Consider the following 17,930-nt stretch of genomic DNA (forward strand, 5'->3'; position numbering starts at 1 on the left):
CTGTGGGCTTTTCTTTTTCTTTTCCTCTCCTCGTTCCGACGCCGTGAATTTTCAAATGCCAAATTTGAGGTGGCAACTATAAACCAACCGAAAAGCATCGAAAAAAAAAGAACCCAGAATTGGAACCAGGAAATGAAGAGGGGAAGCCATTCAGTGTAGCACCGTTGTGCAATTTGGTCAACGCCGTGACTCGCCTTCCCTGATCGAGTTCCCCCTGTGTCATAGATTCTTGTCCCTGCGGTTATCTCCCCATACGCGAAGAGCTTGATTCGGCTTTTACTGTTTTCTCTCCCTCCTTTACTACATTTTGTTTTTATGTTACAGCTTATGCATGGTACTGTCTATTTCCATCTGATATGTGTATCTTCCCATGCGTAATCCTGCAGTCTGGGTAATCTAGTGTCCGTAAAGCTGTAAATATTCGGTGCTTCCAGCCACTAGAATATGTATTTCAACAATTTCCATATCCATGTTTGAAGATTGTTGTTTAGAGCGACATTTATATACATATTCCTGCAAACACACATAGAAGAGACTCCACAACTCCACACTCACTCCAGCAAGCCCCATCCTAACTACCGATTCAAACTCAGCAGACCTTCAATGTAACGCCTAGCGTCCATTCCAAGCCCCTCAACCAGCTTCGACGGCGCCATATCCGTAGCACGGGAAGGCCCCGCCAAGCCAGTTGAAGAAGACGCACCGCCTAGATCACGGAAGAAGCGAGCGCCACTGCTGACACGGCCCTGGCTTGCCGGGGAGATGTAGTCGCTCGCTTTGCGGACGAGGAAGGCCTCCTGTGGCGGAGGAGTAGAGTGTGTTTGGGACTGGCTTGCGGGGAAGGAGTCATCGTTGTTGGCTATGGATGAGAGGGCGGCGGATGAAGAAGTGGCAGACAGCGCGGTTGGAGTTTGGGCTGTGCTGTGTGGAATACGGACCCAGAGGACCCACCATCCGCGGTGGGTTTTGCTTGTGCGTTCGAGCTCTTGCGGGCGGGACCGCGTGTCTGCGTGTGTTGATAGGAGGCGGTGGTGGATTGCTAGGCTTTCGACGCGGGACCAGGGTGGTGGTGTTGAAGCTTGGGAGGGGGAGGGGGACGGGGAGCGGGCTGGGGAGTTGGTTAGGTGGGTGGAGGGTGAAGTGATGTCCATGCTTGGGATGTTGGGAATGGAGGAGCGGATGGTTAGGTTAGATGGGTCGTAGACTAGGTCGTAAACTGGCTGGGTTCGAGTGGAGAACCGCTTATTGGGGTCCGGGGAGGTTTCGGACATGGCGATTCGAGAGGCTGCCGTTGTTGGGGATGTTGATGATAGAAGGGGCTTCTGAAGAGGACCGAGTTGATGATGTATGCTTGAGTATAGTGATGGTGACGATAATGCTGGCGTTTCAGGATCAAAGAGGAATGCGAACATGAATGGTTGATGCTGGGATGATGTATTAGCGAGCTGATTTGATAGAATGGTAAAAAGCACATACCACATATATCACGACTCGGAGCCTTGTCGGAGTAGCATCTGACCCCTCTGCAAGGTGTACATGGAGTGTTCTATGCACTATCCGAGTATTGGGCTTGCCGTTCTCCGATTCGGGCTCTGGGCTTCCCTCTTCTAAATCATCCAATGTTTCTAGATCATCACGAGGCCCAAGAACGAAATGACCTGAAGGACTGTTCCTCTTGCTGTTCCGATGGTTTATGCCAGCCTGAGACGATTGTGCGGCACTAGTCGGCCGATTCCTCGGGGTTGACATATACGAATTAGATTCATCTCGCATTGGAGTAGAACTTTCAGGCGGCGTAGATGTTGACTTTGGAGAGAAACTCCAAGAGGAGCCATATCCAAGAGTGAGGTATTTCATGACCGTCTCCGTTGGAAACCCTGGGTTCTCGCTGTTTTGCTCGGTACGAAGTGGTGATGCCTCGTTTCTTGTTCCTGCTTGATTCTGCTCGACAACTTCCGGGGATGGTTGCGGTGCAGCTGTTACGAGCGGACGAGGTATACCTGGCGTAAAACTGCGGGCCGGTGTGGAGGGCTGAGGGGCATCTTCCGAGATTTGCCTTCCACGCTGCTTTCGTGGTTTACGGCGGCGTAGCGAGGTTGGGTCCCGCCCAACTCCATACGCAGCATCCCCAAACCGATAAATGCATTGCATCCAATGCGAAACTTGTGCCAACGAGTGCCGAGAAAGAGCACCGACACCAGTAAATATCACACCATCGGATGGTCGAGGATCATTATCTGCCCCAAGCCATCGACTTTCGTCATTTGAGCCTGCCAAAGCCGGAGACCCCTCATCACCAAACCTGGAGACAGCCAAATCCACCAACCCGTCGGTTCTTGTCACAAAGTCTTCAAGTACTTCTCTTTCCCCGCTGCCCCACTCTTCCTCCCCAACGCCGATCCCCAGTTCTCCTCCCGCAGAGAGTTTGATGCCATTATAGATATCGACAATTGGATTTCCGGTCAACAGAAGTTCCCAATTCCACGCAAACTTCTCCCAGTAACGCTCAAGGAATAGACAAAATGTGGACCTGCCTACTTGATCGAGGAGGCTGTCCAATTTGAAGTCATGGTGTAGGAGGAATTCCGAATGGGCGCGACGTAGTTGCTGGATCAGTAGAGGGGGCGGTCCCATCTCCCGCGAGGAGTAATAAAATGCCGGAGAGTCGGATGCTCCAGAGGTTCTCTGGCCTTGATCGGCGGGAATTCGGGTCAGGTCGATAGACTGGCTTAACGTGAGCTTTGTGATCTGCGCCGTTATCTGAACTACCTACCGCAACAATCCACCAGTCCTTCTCCAACTCAAGCAGAACGACCCGCGCTTTATCTGTTTCAACATATTCCAACGTCTTCCCAGCCGAGAAATTACTGTAGATTCAAGCCCGATTAGATCGGTCATTGCGGGGTTGCGGGGATGCCCTCACCTAGCAAAGTTGACCATGCCCTGCGCCAGACCTATCTGACGCAATCTCTCATTGCCTTCGTCTTCAAGGCATTTGTTGGCCTCCCCTTCTGTAGTGGAGCCATCGATGCGCCGTGCACAGCTCGATTTCGAAGTATAGAACACGATCTGGTCCGCTAGCGTCTCGTCGGTAGGTCCGAGGGTCGGGTTATAGATGGCGAGGTAAGAAAGTTGGGCTGGAATCACCGAATCATGATCGCTTCCAGGCATCGCATCGTTGGCGTCCGCAGGTCGCACCAGACAGGCAGCAACAGTGAAGGTTGAAAGACAGATGCATCCGAAGTGCGATGGTGGATGTTGACATCACGTGGCTTATCGATAAGCTACTATGGAAGCTTCAACTGTCTCCTTTGATGGCTTTTCAAATTCTGGCAATTATCTACCAGAATTATGTGGATTATCCCAGGCCCAGCCAGCCTACGTCTCTGCAAGAGACCGCTGGTCCTTCGAGGGCTTGTCTTCAGGTCATATACTACCAAGACTTCGGATCCGCTCCGCATTCTCTTTTGCGGCTCTGATGAATTCAGTATCGCCCACTTAAAGGCTCTCCATGCTTATCATTTAAAACAGCCGGAGCGTGTTTCCTCCATTGATGTCGTCTGTAGACCTGGAAAGAGAGTTGGAAGAGGACTGAAGCAATTTCGGGAAGGTTAGCTTCAATTTACACTTCCTTGAATGGCCGTGATTCCTGATTCAATCCCAGTACCGCTCAAAGCGGCCGCATCTGCTCTTTCCCTTCCGATCCATGAGATCGATACCTTCACGGGATGGACGGTACATAACACCAAATCTCAACCCAATTGGTATAGTCGCTGACTGTGCTAGCCCCCAACCTCCCCGAACGGTCACATAAACTTGGTGATTGCTGTGTCATTTGGACTTTTTGTTCCGCCGCGCATATTGAATGGTGCCAAGTATGGAGGCTTGAATGTGCACCCCTCGTTACTACCAAAGTATGTGACCACTGCATGTTCAGAATCGAGGCGTAAGACGATTGACTTGATTGATTAGCTTCCGTGGTCCTGCACCGCTTCATCATACTCTTCTCGCCGGTGAGACTACCACTGGCGTGACTGTTCAGACCTTGCACTTGAAACACTTTGATCACGGTGTGATATTATCACAAACGCCACCTCCGGGGCTCGACATCCCCAACCCAGAGACCTGCACAGTTCCCGAGTTGGTGGATTTCGTTGCACCTAAAGGCGCACAGATGCTCGTGGAAACCATTGACAAGGGACTATTTGTCCCTCCCATTGACAACGTTGGCACTGAACAGGTGGGACAGTTGAAACACGCCCCCAAAATCGTACCAGAGGACCGGCACATCAACTGGGCAAACTGGACCTTGGCAGATATCAACAGACGTAGCCGAGTGATTGGACCTCTCTGGAGCAAAGCTCTCTGTTCAAGCAATCCTGCAGATGGACCTCTGTCATTCCAGTATAAACGAGTCATTTTCACAGATACCGAGGAGGTTGACCCGCCTAAGGGATCCGATTCGTTCTCAATCCTCCCAGGTCTACCATTTACAAATTCCGCCCACCCTGTCGAGCCAAAGAAGTCCCGCCAGCTATACGTTTTTACTGCCGACGGCAAGGTTCTGCGTATCAACCGGATGAAAGTGGAAGGCGAACAAGATGCAGAGGGCCTGCGAGCTGCTATCAAAGCTCGCATGTTCAGTGACCGAGCATTCCAATATGAAGGCCGGGAGTTGACTCCCTTCCGCAACTCCCTTGTATAAATACTATGATAAAGTTCTGTGTACTATAATATCTGTCTAATAATACGCTTCCATATCCTCATTTCTATCAGATCACGAAGCCAGAATCTAAAAGGAATTGTCAGTTTCGGCTCGACCGCTCGACCTGAGACTCTTACCGATTTGGACCGCTTGACCGGTTATAGAAGCATTCTTGGCCAATGTAATAAACATGTCCGCGCAGTCTTCAACCTCGGGCTATAGTGTGATTCATTAGCACATGAGGTCTTTTTAGAGATTGAGAGAGACCAGAATTGCTTACTACTTTCTTGAGGGCTGTCGCATTTGTCCAGCCCTCGATTTTATCGGACGGGAAGCGTTGACCCTGGGGTATTCTCAGTATTCACCAATGCTAGCGTCGAACATGTGTTACTTACCCATTCAGTAAGCAACAGACCGGGAAGGATAGCATTGACGCGAACTTTCGCGCCCTGGGTCTTAGCCAGACACTTCATGAGATGGATAGCTGGGCGATACAGAGTCAGTAATCAAACAGCGTGATTTATAGGAATGATAGCATACATGCTGCTTTCGAGACAGCATAAGGCAAGCTGCTGCCACTTGGCATGATGCCCTGGAAAAGACCCTAGAATCAGCATCTCAAGGGTTCAATGGTAGTGGACAGTTGAAGGCCATTTGACATGTTTCATAGCTTACCGCAATCGAGGCTGTGATGAGGAAAACACCACCTTCCGGGTTTGCATTGAACGTGGGCAGAGCTGCCTTGAACAAGTGAAGACTGCTCTTAACATTAACAGACCAGCACTAGTTTGATAGTCAGCCAGACAAAATCCCCACCACGGAGGGCGTATTCGGGTACCTTATCCCAGTCATCGTCGTCCATGGCATCAAGATCGCCGAAGTTGGTAATTTTGGTCCATCCCTTCTCATATATCAACATTCCGTACCCCTCTTGGGATTGACCGCATAACTCACGGCATTTGAGATAATAATATCCAAGCCACCCAGTTTCTCAATGGTGGTTTTGACGGCGTTGATGCAGTCATCTTTGACTCCGGCATCCTGTTTCCAGAGACAATATCATGTCAGCAGCTCAATCCTAAACGACATAACCTTGGAACTCATGCAACATTGGATTTGAGTGCCTTACGCCTTGAATAACCACTGTCTTTACACCATATTTGCTTGCAATGTCCGAGGCAAGCTTATCGGCAATCTCCTTGCTAGACATATAGTTGATAGCAACGTTGCTCCCCTCAGAGGCGAATTTCTCAGCTGCAAGAGCACCTAGCCCTCTGTTAAACGAGATTAGCTTATTGACCAGCGGCATAGTTTCATACTTCAATTGGAGATCCCCACCGAGAGCCACCGGTGATCAAAACGTTGCGACCCGACAAGGAGTAAGGCATGATGAGTAGAAATGTATTTTGGGATCAAGCTCAATTGCTTTGTTTCAAAGAGAAGAGTCAGAGAGACACGAGCTTGAAATACAGAAGAGGGGAATTACCGAGGAATTTCTGCTGCGGGGTAGTACATTTGACATTTGACATTTGGCATTTGACATTCGACAGGTTGAGCTTCGAACAATCATAAGATGACTGGAAGAGAAGAAGACATATGGAGTCGACTCTACCAGCACAGACAGTCATTTACATAGTGACCATCTCCCCGGGACATTTCTCGGCGGTTAACGACCGACTCGGGGGATTGCTGTTATATATCCCATAACCTATGATCATGAGTTGTAGACTTACACTACGGATTTCAATCTTAATCCTTACATTGAGAGAACGTGTGTGGAGAGTCAATCGATTCATTTCTTACCTAGGTACCTACCTGGTGAAAACCTCGTTCTTTGCGATATCTGCATCAGATCAGAGATACTGCTAAAAAGACCAAGCCGTGTAGATGCACGGCGCTTAGATCACAAGCCAACCTGCGTATTGCGTCTTCTTCATTCCCCACCAGGCCCGTCGTCCGGCTTGGGCAGGCCATTGAACAAGAAAACGGTCGGCCAGAGGCAACAGTAAGACACCAGAGGTACTGAGCGAACTCACCCGGGCCCACGATTCGATGTAAATAGTGCGCAGTTTCGGTGCTGATGTCAAAGAGGAGAATGTTCTTAGACCCAGGCACCACGCAGCGCATTTGGTCAAACATTGAAAGAAACGGATGAATTTTGCAGCTGCCACAACGCAGACGGCTGTAGCGGGACCGTTTGTAAGGATCAAATCAGGGTAAAACGAGCTGTATTCCTTTGGGAGCTTTTGGTCTGGGTGACGTCCGCCAAGAATAATGAGACAAGCCCAGAAGCATCGAAGCGTGGAGAATGGCGCAGTAAGATAGGATTGATGGACCCGTCGGGCACGTGGCACGCTAGAAATGGAGTAGTTGTCGCTATAGGCATGGCCCTGTGAACTTTGTCCACGTTGAGCTTCGAAAGCCTTGGCTTTCTCTGCGCTGAAGTTATCTCCGGAGCTCACGAGGTAAGTCCGATACGTGTAGATTTGAGGGTCGAGATTCATGCGCTCCAGCATGTAGAGCATTTCAGCTGTGTGACCACCACTTCCAAGAACTACCAATAGGTGGACAGGAGATCCCCGTCGGCGACGTTTGGGGGGAGTGATATTCTGGGAGATCATGAGGGAGAGTAGTAGAACCTAGGAGGGATAGACAAGTTAGATTGATCCAATGGTACGGGTAAAGAGTACTCACAATGAGAGTCCCGGCCCCAAGTGTAATTGCCAGGATAGCACACCACAGGAGCAGGCCCCAGAAGGATAAAGAAGCAAAAGAAAAGGGCATCTTGGACCGCTGTTGTATGGTCTGAAGGGTGTGCAGAGACCGAGGATTTTCAGTGTACCATTATCATAAGAATAGAGTGGAAGAATAATCGAATGAATGAATGAATGAAAAGGAAACAATGGCAATAAGTCAATCAAGTGCAAGTTCTATTGACTATTGACTTAATAGATGAATAAAATTGGAGTCGCGGTACTCCATACACGTCCCCCGCACGTGCAAGCTCCGACTTGTTTTATTTTCTTCTTTGGCATCCGCAACCCTCTCTCCCTTGTTTACACCAACGCTTTCACTTGTGTATTTTTTCCACACGTTACTATGTCATGGCTTCTCTATTTTCTAAGCGTTTGACCTGCTTTTATTGTGGGCAGCGATCTGCTCACTCTCATCGCGGGCCTGTTCGCAATTTCCGCTGTGAACATTGTGAGGCTGATAACTTTTTTGACGAGGTAGGTATTGATACTTTTTTTCGAATCTATATGATTTATACTAATGTCTGTCCTCTAAAAAGAAAGGAGAAATCACAGATCCACCAGCTGTGGTCACCAACGCTGAAGTCTACGCGCCTGGCGCATCAGACTCGCCCTTCGAATCCACTGATTTCAGTGGATCCCAGTCTTTTTGCGCCAAATGTACTCGGAATCAGCATTTATTTACGAGCTCGCTCGCTTCCTACTTCCCTCCGTCGGACGATCCCACCGATAGCGAATATGAACGCGGGTATGAACAGTTCCGCAGAAACCTGGAGGACCGATACCCCCAAGTCTGCGAGTCTTGCGAACCTGTTGTGAAATCTCGTATCAGAAGAGCCGGGTACGAAGCGAAATCGGATCACCTCAGACGCATGATGGATCAAAGCCGAGCAAACCGAGAGTCACGACAGGCGAGGAACCGGAGCTGGAGAAGCTTGCTTCTTTTTGTCGGTGCATTTGCGTATTGGGCTAGTATTGCTGGTCAGCTAGCCTGGAGCCTGATTAGTGTGGCCACCATCTCTCAGAGCCCGTCAAATTCCGATTATTCACCCGACACCGAACGACCTCCAATGACACCCAACTCTGTGGTCTCGTGCGTCACCCAGTCTATCCGTTTACAGCGCATTCCCAGCGAATGTTCACCTGATCTAGCACCAACTGCTGGTCTGGCATTGATCGCAGGTGTGCTTTCGCTCTGGTGGAATCCGAAGCTGCGCATGAAGATAGACGGAATGCCCGGTAAATTCGGCGGTCTTGCCGAGTACTACCAAGCTCAACTCATCGTCATTGTTGCACGATGTGTTTTCTGGGCGATAGTTAAGGATCCGACTGCTAGTGGGTTAGAACCCGGGTTGATTTCGGCCTTCCATGCTTTGATGATGGGTTTCACTATCCTGGTAAGCATGTCTTTCTCCTTGGGCATTCCAGGCGCTAAGCTAATTATGGTAGTCGGTTTTTTTCTCTCGATATATTGTCAGCTACTCGAGTCGTCCACTCGTCAATTGGTCCGACAACAGCTGGGAAACTCAGTTCGAAAGCCTCAAGGCGTCTTCTTCTGCACTGCCCGAGTCACCTTTGTCGGCTCGCATCACAAGATCTGGCGGAACACCAAAGGCGAACATTGGTGGATTACAGCAGCGCTTTCCGATTGACAAATTGGCCCAGCCTCAACCTCGGTCATCTGCTGAGCAGTCGCTTACGGTTGCCCCCGATCTTATAGATAATGACGGCATGGACTGGTCACCATCTATTACTCATAACCTCCGACCGACTGTGACGCGGCGAGATCAGCCGTCTGTGCTTGACGGTCCTCATCCATTCCAGGGCCAGATCCCAGCAGCCCCGATGCCTCCTGCGTGGAAGCTTCGCACACAGACTTCAACAAAGCCCATTGAGCAAGTGATTCAGCCTAATCCGTTCCACCGCAATCCTACCCAACCGCAAGGCCAATGGCAGCAAAGGCGTGCTGATGCCGAACCAGTGTTCAAGGAACCGAAGTTCTTTCCTCCTCATGATCATGATACATCTACTGGGCTGGAAACACTGTTTGATCGTGCCTTTAATTTCCAGGCCGATGCTGCCCAAGGAACTGGCTGGTCTCAGCAACCGAACCAGGGCTCGCATGTCGATGACACGCAAAGTTATCTCTTTTATGGGTGTCTCCGACTAGGTTTGCTAATCAGCTTCATCAGCGCATGGACCATCTCTCAGAATCACCAGGTCTCGATCCCAGGAAATTACGTGGAGATCGCTGCCCTAGGTGCGGCAAGTCTTGTTGCGGGATTCGCTTTGATTACCATGGTAAAAAGACCTCTTGTCCAATGGAATGGCATGGAGATTCTGATTTCTATCACCGAACTTGCCGCCGCTGTGCATATGGGGGCACATTTACCCACTATTTCGCTTAATCGGGACTACTTCGACCGCTACGGCAAGCTGCTCCTGATCTTCATGGCCGCACAGGAAACTATGAATGTAGTATCTTTCTACAATAAGGCCAGGTTAGAAAGCCAGCAGCACCCAGGATCCGTATCACCGCAGTCCCAGCCACAATCACCGCATCAAAGTCAATCCGGTGCCCTTGACTGGCCCGCCAGTCAATCATCATCCAAGTTTACGCCTGAGCCTCGAGTCAGCACCCCGCCTGTGCACCGATCATTCGAGTCACAACCATCCGCTCCTCCACTTTCATTTGGCGATACCGAGGCGGCCTCTAGTTTCTCTTCAGCATTGCCTTCTGTGCCACAATATGGACTTACCTCGTCTCGAACTGTGCACTCATTCCCCGCTGCCAACCAGAACACCTTCAACCAAAACAACAGAAACCCGCATAGTTTCACCATGGAATCTCTAAAGCAAATCGACCCCGTGTCTGATTATGAGCGAGACTCGGACACCGAGACTGTAGCCACAACTACAACCGCCGCCACAAATTTCACTAACCGCAACATTCGGTATGGGAATAACTCCGGTCTGGGCTCCAACGCTTTTTACTCACCCCGGCGGAATGGTCTCGGATCAGGCATGGGCGGTTTAAGCTTGGATGATGATCCTACTCCCCGCCGCATGACTCGCAGCCAGACCCAGAATGGGCTACTTGGTCGGCGTCCGACCAACTATGTCCGATGATCTTATATGTTTCCTTTCTATTTGTCTTTTCGTTCATTTTAAGATTCCTTGTTCTGTTTGCTGGGTACGCCGCTGGCCATTTTATGCCCCTAATCTGTTGTTGATCTGGTGCCTCTTCTCACTTCAGTGTCAAATTGGGCCCCTGTCATTACTTGCAGACTGGATGGGCCCTCGCCACGGCGTTGATCCATTGAGCCAGTCAGTTTCTTCTTTTCTTTTCCTTCTTTAACTTTCGGTTTCCCGGTTTTGGTTTCAAGCGAAGGTCGTGGGTTCATAGCGCAGGCGAATGTTTCTTGTTCTATATTGAGGGTTTAGCGGTCCTCCGAGGTGTTGGGACCGCTGTACATATCTTTCGAGAGGGTTGGACTACCCGAATACTCTGATGATGTCTATGAAATTATGATGACAGATGTGAATACTCTTTGAAACTCAAATATTGCTTTCTTGAATTTGATCACTTTCAGCATTCGTTCATTGACATTCGACATAGACCTAAACTAGTGAGCCCCTGCTCCTTCACACTCTCTCAACATGCGCCTGGGATGCCTTATCCCCTTCGCCAATAGAACCCCGCTCCGCATCAGCATTCTTATGCTCAACCAGCTGCGTAACACCAAAGAGCTCATCCATCTTCTCGAGGGACAAACCTATAGGCACACCACAGTTAGCAACAGAACCATTATATGCTATCAGAGGGATCGACTCACCCTTAGTCTCCGGGATAAAGAACCACACAAAGACACACATCGAGAAACAGAAGCACGAGAAGATAATATACGTTCTGCACAACCGAAAGTCAGCAAAGCACAATGCAAAGCACAATCCCACTGGGCAAACTCACCCATAACCATTAGCACCAACAGTAGCCAACATATTCGGCACAGCCCTCGCAACAACAAAGTTAAACAGCCACTGCGTAGCAGCTCCAAAAGAAACGTTGAGTGAGCGCAACCTGGCAGTCGGGATCTCGGAGACGTAAATCCAGCAGACGGGCCCCCATCCGAATTGGAAGAATGATGCGAACAGGAAAATGCAAACCAGCGCAAAATACCCAGCCGGGATGACGGGTGCGCCCTCAACTGGCGGCGCAATACGAACGTACAGTCCGATGTACAGCATTGCCAAACCCTGCGCGATCGAGGTCCATAGGAGGGAGCGACGTCGGCCTAGCGAGTCCGCTACGAAGATTAGGAACACGCCACAGCTGACCACCTTCACGATGCCGTAGACGCCGGTTGCGAAGAGGTTGGTTGCGTTACCGGTTAGGCCGAGCTGTAGAATGGGTGTAGTTAGTATCTGATTGTGTTTTCGCTGGGGGTTATAGATAGCAGTGCGCGCTCACGTTTTGGACTGCGACTTGTTAGCTGGATAATGTCTTGTTAAATTGGAGGTAGGAGCAACATACAAAGTTGGGGCGCATAGTAGTTAATGGCATTAGTTCCAGTCATCTGCTGGCAAATCATCAAGAAGATAGAGATAATCGCGCGCTTGCGATTACCCGGAACGAGCCACATCTCTTTCATCAAGTCCCAGAAGCTGGAGCCAGCGATAAGTGCGCGTTCCTGTTCCAACTGGGTGGAAATGGCCGCAAACTCCTCTTCCACGTATGGGTGGTCAGCGGGGAGATTGCGCACTCGGCAGAGAGTTGCGCGGGCTTCTTCCCACCGGTCTTGTTTGGCCAGCCAGCGGGGGGATTCATTACAGAGCAGCATTCCGAAGAACAGGAGCACTGCGGGAAGGCCTTGCATCGCCAGTGGAACAAGATACATCGCGGGGCCCTCGATGTTGAGCAGCGAGCCGTAGTTGATCCAGAATGCAAGCATGATACCCATTGTAATGAAGAGCTGGTATAGACCTGTTAGACCGCCACGAATTGCGCGAGGCGCGTTCTCGGAGACGTAGAGTGGGTTGATCATGGATGCGGCGCCGACTCCGAAGCCACAAATTAGTCTAGAGGTGCGGGTATTAGCCTGAAATGATGGACGAAGGACTGTAGGCAGGAATATATGGCTTACCGTCCGATGTACATGGCTTCGATGTGGCCGCTGGCTGCAGTTTGCATGGCAATTCCAATTACAGACACGATCGCTGCGCCCATTAGGGCCATTCGTCTCCCCCATTTCTCGGCTATCGGGGAGGCAGCCAGGGCTCCAAAGAAGCATCCTGCTTGAAGGGTGGAGACGATATTGGCCGACAGATTTGCTGCATCAACTTCGGAGATGTTCTCCAGGCGGTATGTTCTACATCGATGACATTAGTCGGAATAGTTCGATGCCAGGGAGCAGAGTGAGAACACTCACTGTTTGAATCCTGGCATGACCAGAACCCCGCCAATAATACCGGTGTCCATGCCAAAAAGCATTCCACCGAAACAGGCCTGGGAGGCATTAGCTCTGTGATTCTTGCATTATTATCATTGCCATCACGAAGTAGGGACTGACCGAGCAGGCAAGCATAAAAACTCTCCACCCATAGATCTCCTTAGGATCTGACTTCATTGCCTCATTGTGGACGATCTTCTTTAAAAGCCACGACATCTTGGATAGTAGCAAAAGGGTTTAGTCAAGATGATTGCAGATACTCCAGTTGAGGAGGGGAATGGCTATCTTAAAAGTAATTCTCTGATACCGGCTCATGAAGAAGCTAAACTCGCTATGCCGTCGGCTATTGATAGACGTATAAAGGAAGGAAAGAGACTACGACCATAAGCCTATGGGAGGTATAATTCTAAGCCCAGTTGTCTTGGCTGGCCACCGAGCGGCCTATGGGACAAAAGCAGGGACACGAAACAAGGCGAGCGGACATGGAGAAAAACATCCACGAATCTCAAGAAAGACCGACACGGGCTGCAGGAGACTGCTACTGCTCACATGGTTAGGGTGTTTGGGTCAGTGCAATATGCTTACGGCTGATCCACGTGCAGCTCTCTGGTAGGGGAAGTGTGGGGGTAAAGTTCCAGGGTAGTACTTCGTACAGCTCATGAGCTGATTTCCCTATCGCTTGAGCCCGGAAAATTATATGAGAATGGGTAGATTTAGCCGAAGAGATAGGAAAAATTAGGAGAAATTAGGCTTGAAGATAGGTTTCAAGGTTGTGGATCTTACCCCAGACTGCGGGGAAACTCAAAATTTGAGGCTAATCCCAATACAGCAAAACTTTCCAGAATAGGATTAGCATTCCTTGGTACATTTTCTCGTAAAACCAGAGTACGTATCAATGTGTACGGGTAGTCTAACTCTGATCTGTACTCTCCATCCTCTTCTGTAACCACCCTGGAATAACTGGTTTCCTCTCCCAACCTGCCTTCCAATCCCGTTGACGGTGTGGCACAGCATAAACGGCCGTGACAAACCAGCAAGCCTGGCCAGCTACCAAGTCCACCGAAAGTGACGGCAAAAGCGTGCGTCCATGAATGATATTGGAGTTTGGATCAGCCAAGACGATCCGGCCAGCCCGCCCAATGGGCGAATGGAGCTCGACAATACCAACAGCCCCAGCCGATGAAACCACCAATCCACTCCGGCCGTCGTGCATTGTTCCCTCAGAATCATCCCCGGTCATAGGCCCCAAGGTACGACCATTATCGCTATGACATCCGTAAATAGCAAAGGCACCTTCAGAGGTCTGTAAAGCGCGACCAGTGCGCACATGGTGAGCGCGCAGATGCCAGTTCTCAGTTTCCTCCGTAGGCGGAATGAGAATGGTCTCTATATCAACATCTGGCCACGGTTTCCAACCAGAGACAAGAATAGGTTGGCCATTGGGCTCTGGTTCCTCGAAACGCGCATCGAGCGCCAGCCGTCTGGTCTGCCAGATATCGCCGCCATCATCTGACAACGCAAGCATGCTGTCCGGGGCATGCTGCTCCAGCTGGTAGCCACCCGTCGGAACCGAGTATCCAAAGGCAGAACTGTATGCAAACTTGCCATACTTGGCCTGTGTCGCTTTGAGGGGGTAGTGGCACGCTTGGCCAGAAGACAGCAGAAAGGAGTGTCCACCACGACGAATGGCAATATGTTTAGGGTATTTTAGGGCCACCACTTCGGGTAAAGAGGAACTTGGGTAAGGCGCCTCTTGCGCGGACCAGAAGGGATGTGTCTCCGGTAGTGCCAACGGCGTGAATGAGAGACAGCACCAGTACGGTGACCCGGGGGAATTGTAGTTCTCCGTTAGATACATGTTAGCGTACGAGTAGCCGAGACTCAGAGTGCCATCATTGTTGAACATGTCTTCCTGCGTAGACCACCATCGGAAGTGGCGAAGGAGAATTCCCCTAACCACGCCCCATGTCAGTGGCTCTGGTAGTTCGACATCCGCGAAGCCTAATGCACCCCAGAATCCAACCATGGCAAATCGATAGGTCATAGAGCGTCCGAATGGGATGGCACTGCCTATTTGGTAGTAGTTCTAGTCAGGACCAATTCATCTCAAAAGAAGAGGGAATCATAGAAAGAGCCGCCCCAGACATACCGTTAGGATCGAAGTAGTGCACAAAATCTGTAGCAAACTCCCTTGCCCGCTGGCGATAGCGCTCAGCACGCTCAGGATCAAAGTCACCCGCCAGCTTCGAATAAAGAAGCTGCAAGAACTGAATGGCGAATGAGCCGGAGTAGTAATCCATCTGATGATGACTCTTAGGCCCATCATTGCTCCATCCTCCGCCAACATGGAAGGTATCCAGATGATCCATGTCAGCCTCGATACGAGACAAAGAGTATTCAGCGCCGTTCTTTCTGAGGCCCAAGTTTGCAAAGACACGGAACCACAGCCTGTAGTCGTCCCCACCATAATTAGCCGACTGATTCAATTCACACCAAAAGCAGACCATTCTGGATAGATCAAGTCATAACATACCAATTCGTATTCGGCATCTCGCGCGCATTAATACTCGCCAGCCAACTACCAACATTCCCCCTCTGCTTATCCGTCAATGGATCCCAAAAGACATGAGGCGCGACAGCAAGCGCAAACCCAATCGGACACATCTCCACCATGCGCTGGTCCATATCTTCAATATGACCCCAGAACTCCGGATGTTCGGGATCAGTGCCGTTGATGATTCCCTGGCGCCAGCGCTCGGCCTCGGCGTATTCATATCCGCCGCCTAGCAGCGAGGCCAGACCCCATAGCGGGCGAGCGTATCCCTCGATCTGGGCGCCGCCTTCGTCGAATCGTGTCGTCGATGTGCCTACTTTGACACGTGTTCCGCCTGTTGTAAAGAGGGGTACTAGCGGATCGAGAAGGGCGCGGCATGCTTCTTGTAGGTCGGATCTGGTGCGGAAAGGAGATTTGCTGAAGGCCTGTGAAGGGGTTCGGCCGTTAGCGTGGACAGACATCGTAAGTCTATAGGCTGGAGGCTATGAGGAGTTTGCGCTGTTATGGTAGCTATTGTCTTTTTAATAGGCGGTTGTACGTTTTATAAAGATTGACATCGGGCTAATCGCCGATTTTAATTGCTTGATAGGCAATTTGACATCGGGGTTCGCGTGACTATGCCGACCTATAGAAATACCTGGTGCCATTTCGGTGCGGATCGGAATTCGCTGAGAACGCCGATTCAGCCAGTTGGATCTGTGCGCAGGCCTGAGGGAATCCTGGGGCTGGCGTGGGGTTCCCATTTAGCCGGTCGATGTAACGTGGGGAGATCGTCAGTGACAAACGCTAGTTTGTTCGAAATAGGCTGTGCTCATGTGAGGATCTGATAAGTGGGGAAATTATCGTCCACCAACGAAGGGGACGGGCAACGCAACCAATAAGGTGGCTCTTGTCGTATAGGATATCATGGTATTATTGTTTGTACATAGGGCCCGAGAGTACTCAATATCTATACGCGTCACGAATGCATGGCACCGATGCAATTGGACAATTAACCACCCAAGAGGCCACCCAAGAAGTGGGCTAGCTCTTTCACAAGAGTATCATCGACTCCCTCTGTTCCGCCAAGACCCTGCTTGAGGAGCTCTGTCCACCGGGCCAAGGTAATCTCGTGCAGCTTTTGTCCGTTCAGCGCTGAGTGGACACGGCTAGCTTGTTCAGATGCGGTGGACTCGTTAGGTGAGACAGAGATGTGGCTTTCGACGATAGCACCATGTTGCAGGCGGAGGAAAGCACGGGTACTTGAGGGGAGCGAGGAGGGCAGTGGAGGCCGTTCACGAGGGTCTTCCTCGATGGGGTACGTTGAGAAAGTGAACCGCGGTGTTTGGGTGTACTTCCACTCCAACGAGCGCAACTCGGCAATTCCTTTCCCAATGGCAGGCACCTGCTCGCCTTGCACTTCTCCCACTGTACCAGCTACCCAAGAATCCCCAGCAAAGACTTCAGGCTCATTGGCATGAGCACGCCGAGCCCTGAGAACAGCATCGGGATGTACCTGGTAGAGTTGAGCAAACTGCTCGATCACACTCTCAACCACGCTCTGCATGGAAAAGAACGAGTCGGCCAACGCAGTCGAGACATTCCCGACCGGAGAACGAACGCTTTCAACACCCTTGGCCTGGATATACCCGCGAGCGGATGATCGCAGGTACCGGCCAAGATCATGAATGTTCGGGGAATCGAGCAAGCAAGTGCCATGATGGAGGGCTCGGAACCGAGTGAGCTTAAACGCAGAGCCAGATACCTTGCGTGTTAGAGGCTCGTTGGGATCATTTTGCATCCCTTCTGATCGGGCCATGACAATATCATGCCGCTCATTGACACTAGTGTTGGTAGCTCCGACCTGATGAAGTGCGCGCACAACCATCTCGGCGTGCTTGTCGCGCGTAAACGAGGTACGCGGACATATAACGCTGTAATTCAAGTTGCCCTCATCGTGGAAGACAGCCCCGCCACCTGATCGCCGACGAACGAATACTGCAGCTTCGTCTTCTCCAGTCGTGCCGTTCCTGCGGTCATTATGAAGTGCGCGGAGATCTGTTTCAAGCCATGGATTCTGGTTGCGGCCAATGACTACACACGGCCGGTTGGCATAAAGAAATAAAATGCTGGAGTCTGCTGGGGCATTTTCCAGTAGGAAGTGCTCGATCGAAAGGTTCACGTAGGGATCTGTTGATAGCGATTGGTAGATCTGGTGTAAGGAGGAGGGACGGCTGGCGAGCTCGGCGAATTGGTGAGCGGGATATGATGAATTATGGCGGATCCACCGATGCTTCAGTGGACTAGTCCAACGTGCCGAAGACGAGGAACATCCTCGAAGGGTGAGCATTGGAGCAAAAGGTGAACGAAGTTATTGATCGCATCCCGAAGGTTATGCGCCGATAGTCGGTTGCGCTAGTCCCAGATAGGAATCTCAGCGATGAGTCGATTTCGAATTTCCTTTTTTCTACTTGCGGTCAGCGAGCAAC

At 50.7% G+C, this 17,930-nt stretch overlaps 9 protein-coding genes across 9 annotated transcripts; 3 read left to right on the forward strand and 6 right to left on the reverse strand.

Moving 5' to 3' along the window:
- Nucleotides 1-575: 575 nt before the first annotated feature.
- On the reverse strand, nt 576-3,171 carry N7525_000192 (uncharacterized protein; the record flags this gene model as incomplete). The annotated part of the gene is made up of 4 exons (XM_061211495.1): nt 576-1,424; nt 1,477-2,724; nt 2,774-2,867; nt 2,924-3,171. The coding sequence occupies 4 exons, from the start codon at nt 3,169-3,171 to the stop codon at nt 576-578; spliced, it is 2,439 nt and encodes an 812-aa protein (XP_061070721.1).
- A 77-nt stretch (nt 3,172-3,248) lies between these two features.
- N7525_000193 (uncharacterized protein) lies at nt 3,249-3,615 on the forward strand (the record flags this gene model as incomplete). Its single annotated transcript, XM_061211496.1, is given in 2 exon segments — nt 3,249-3,425; nt 3,442-3,615. The coding sequence occupies 2 exon segments, from the start codon at nt 3,249-3,251 to the stop codon at nt 3,613-3,615; spliced, it is 351 nt and encodes a 116-aa protein (XP_061070722.1).
- Nucleotides 3,616-3,636: 21 nt separating this feature from the next.
- N7525_000194 (uncharacterized protein) lies at nt 3,637-4,705 on the forward strand (the record flags this gene model as incomplete). The annotated part of the gene is made up of 3 exons (XM_002560143.2): nt 3,637-3,735; nt 3,787-3,914; nt 3,973-4,705. 3 exons carry the CDS (start codon nt 3,637-3,639, stop codon nt 4,703-4,705), a joined length of 960 nt encoding a protein of 319 aa, XP_002560189.2.
- Nucleotides 4,706-4,772: 67 nt separating this feature from the next.
- Nucleotides 4,773-6,093, reverse strand: N7525_000195 (SDR family NAD(P)-dependent oxidoreductase; the record flags this gene model as incomplete). The annotated part of the gene is made up of 10 exons (XM_061211497.1): nt 4,773-4,792; nt 4,843-4,921; nt 4,986-5,048; nt 5,101-5,189; nt 5,246-5,297; nt 5,381-5,488; nt 5,544-5,606; nt 5,660-5,746; nt 5,835-5,979; nt 6,044-6,093. 10 exons carry the CDS (start codon nt 6,091-6,093, stop codon nt 4,773-4,775), a joined length of 756 nt encoding a protein of 251 aa, XP_061070723.1.
- A 510-nt stretch (nt 6,094-6,603) lies between these two features.
- On the reverse strand, nt 6,604-7,489 carry N7525_000196 (glycosyltransferase family protein; the record flags this gene model as incomplete). The annotated part of the gene is made up of 2 exons (XM_061211498.1): nt 6,604-7,344; nt 7,400-7,489. 2 exons carry the CDS (start codon nt 7,487-7,489, stop codon nt 6,604-6,606), a joined length of 831 nt encoding a protein of 276 aa, XP_061070724.1.
- Nucleotides 7,490-7,809: 320 nt separating this feature from the next.
- On the forward strand, nt 7,810-10,587 carry N7525_000197 (uncharacterized protein; the record flags this gene model as incomplete). Its single annotated transcript, XM_002560145.1, has 3 exons — nt 7,810-7,935; nt 7,998-8,855; nt 8,908-10,587. The coding sequence occupies 3 exons, from the start codon at nt 7,810-7,812 to the stop codon at nt 10,585-10,587; spliced, it is 2,664 nt and encodes an 887-aa protein (XP_002560191.1).
- Nucleotides 10,588-11,103: 516 nt separating this feature from the next.
- On the reverse strand, nt 11,104-13,124 carry N7525_000198 (sugar porter family MFS transporter; the record flags this gene model as incomplete). The annotated part of the gene is made up of 8 exons (XM_002560146.1): nt 11,104-11,234; nt 11,295-11,368; nt 11,429-11,859; nt 11,930-11,937; nt 11,993-12,537; nt 12,603-12,827; nt 12,888-12,964; nt 13,029-13,124. 8 exons carry the CDS (start codon nt 13,122-13,124, stop codon nt 11,104-11,106), a joined length of 1,587 nt encoding a protein of 528 aa, XP_002560192.1.
- A 694-nt stretch (nt 13,125-13,818) lies between these two features.
- On the reverse strand, nt 13,819-15,923 carry N7525_000199 (glycoside hydrolase family 154 protein; the record flags this gene model as incomplete). The annotated part of the gene is made up of 3 exons (XM_061211499.1): nt 13,819-14,978; nt 15,058-15,356; nt 15,442-15,923. The coding sequence occupies 3 exons, from the start codon at nt 15,921-15,923 to the stop codon at nt 13,819-13,821; spliced, it is 1,941 nt and encodes a 646-aa protein (XP_061070725.1).
- Nucleotides 15,924-16,453: 530 nt separating this feature from the next.
- On the reverse strand, nt 16,454-17,791 carry N7525_000200 (putative lipoate--protein ligase; the record flags this gene model as incomplete). Its single annotated transcript, XM_002560148.1, has 1 exon — nt 16,454-17,791. One exon carries the CDS (start codon nt 17,789-17,791, stop codon nt 16,454-16,456), a length of 1,338 nt encoding a protein of 445 aa, XP_002560194.1.
- Between the last annotated feature and the right edge of the window lie 139 nt (nt 17,792-17,930).

Source organism: Penicillium rubens (assembly GCF_028828025.1).
Source record: "Penicillium rubens strain IBT 27055 chromosome Unknown utg000001l_segment0_segment0, whole genome shotgun sequence".
NCBI lineage: Eukaryota > Fungi > Ascomycota > Eurotiomycetes > Eurotiales > Aspergillaceae > Penicillium > Penicillium rubens.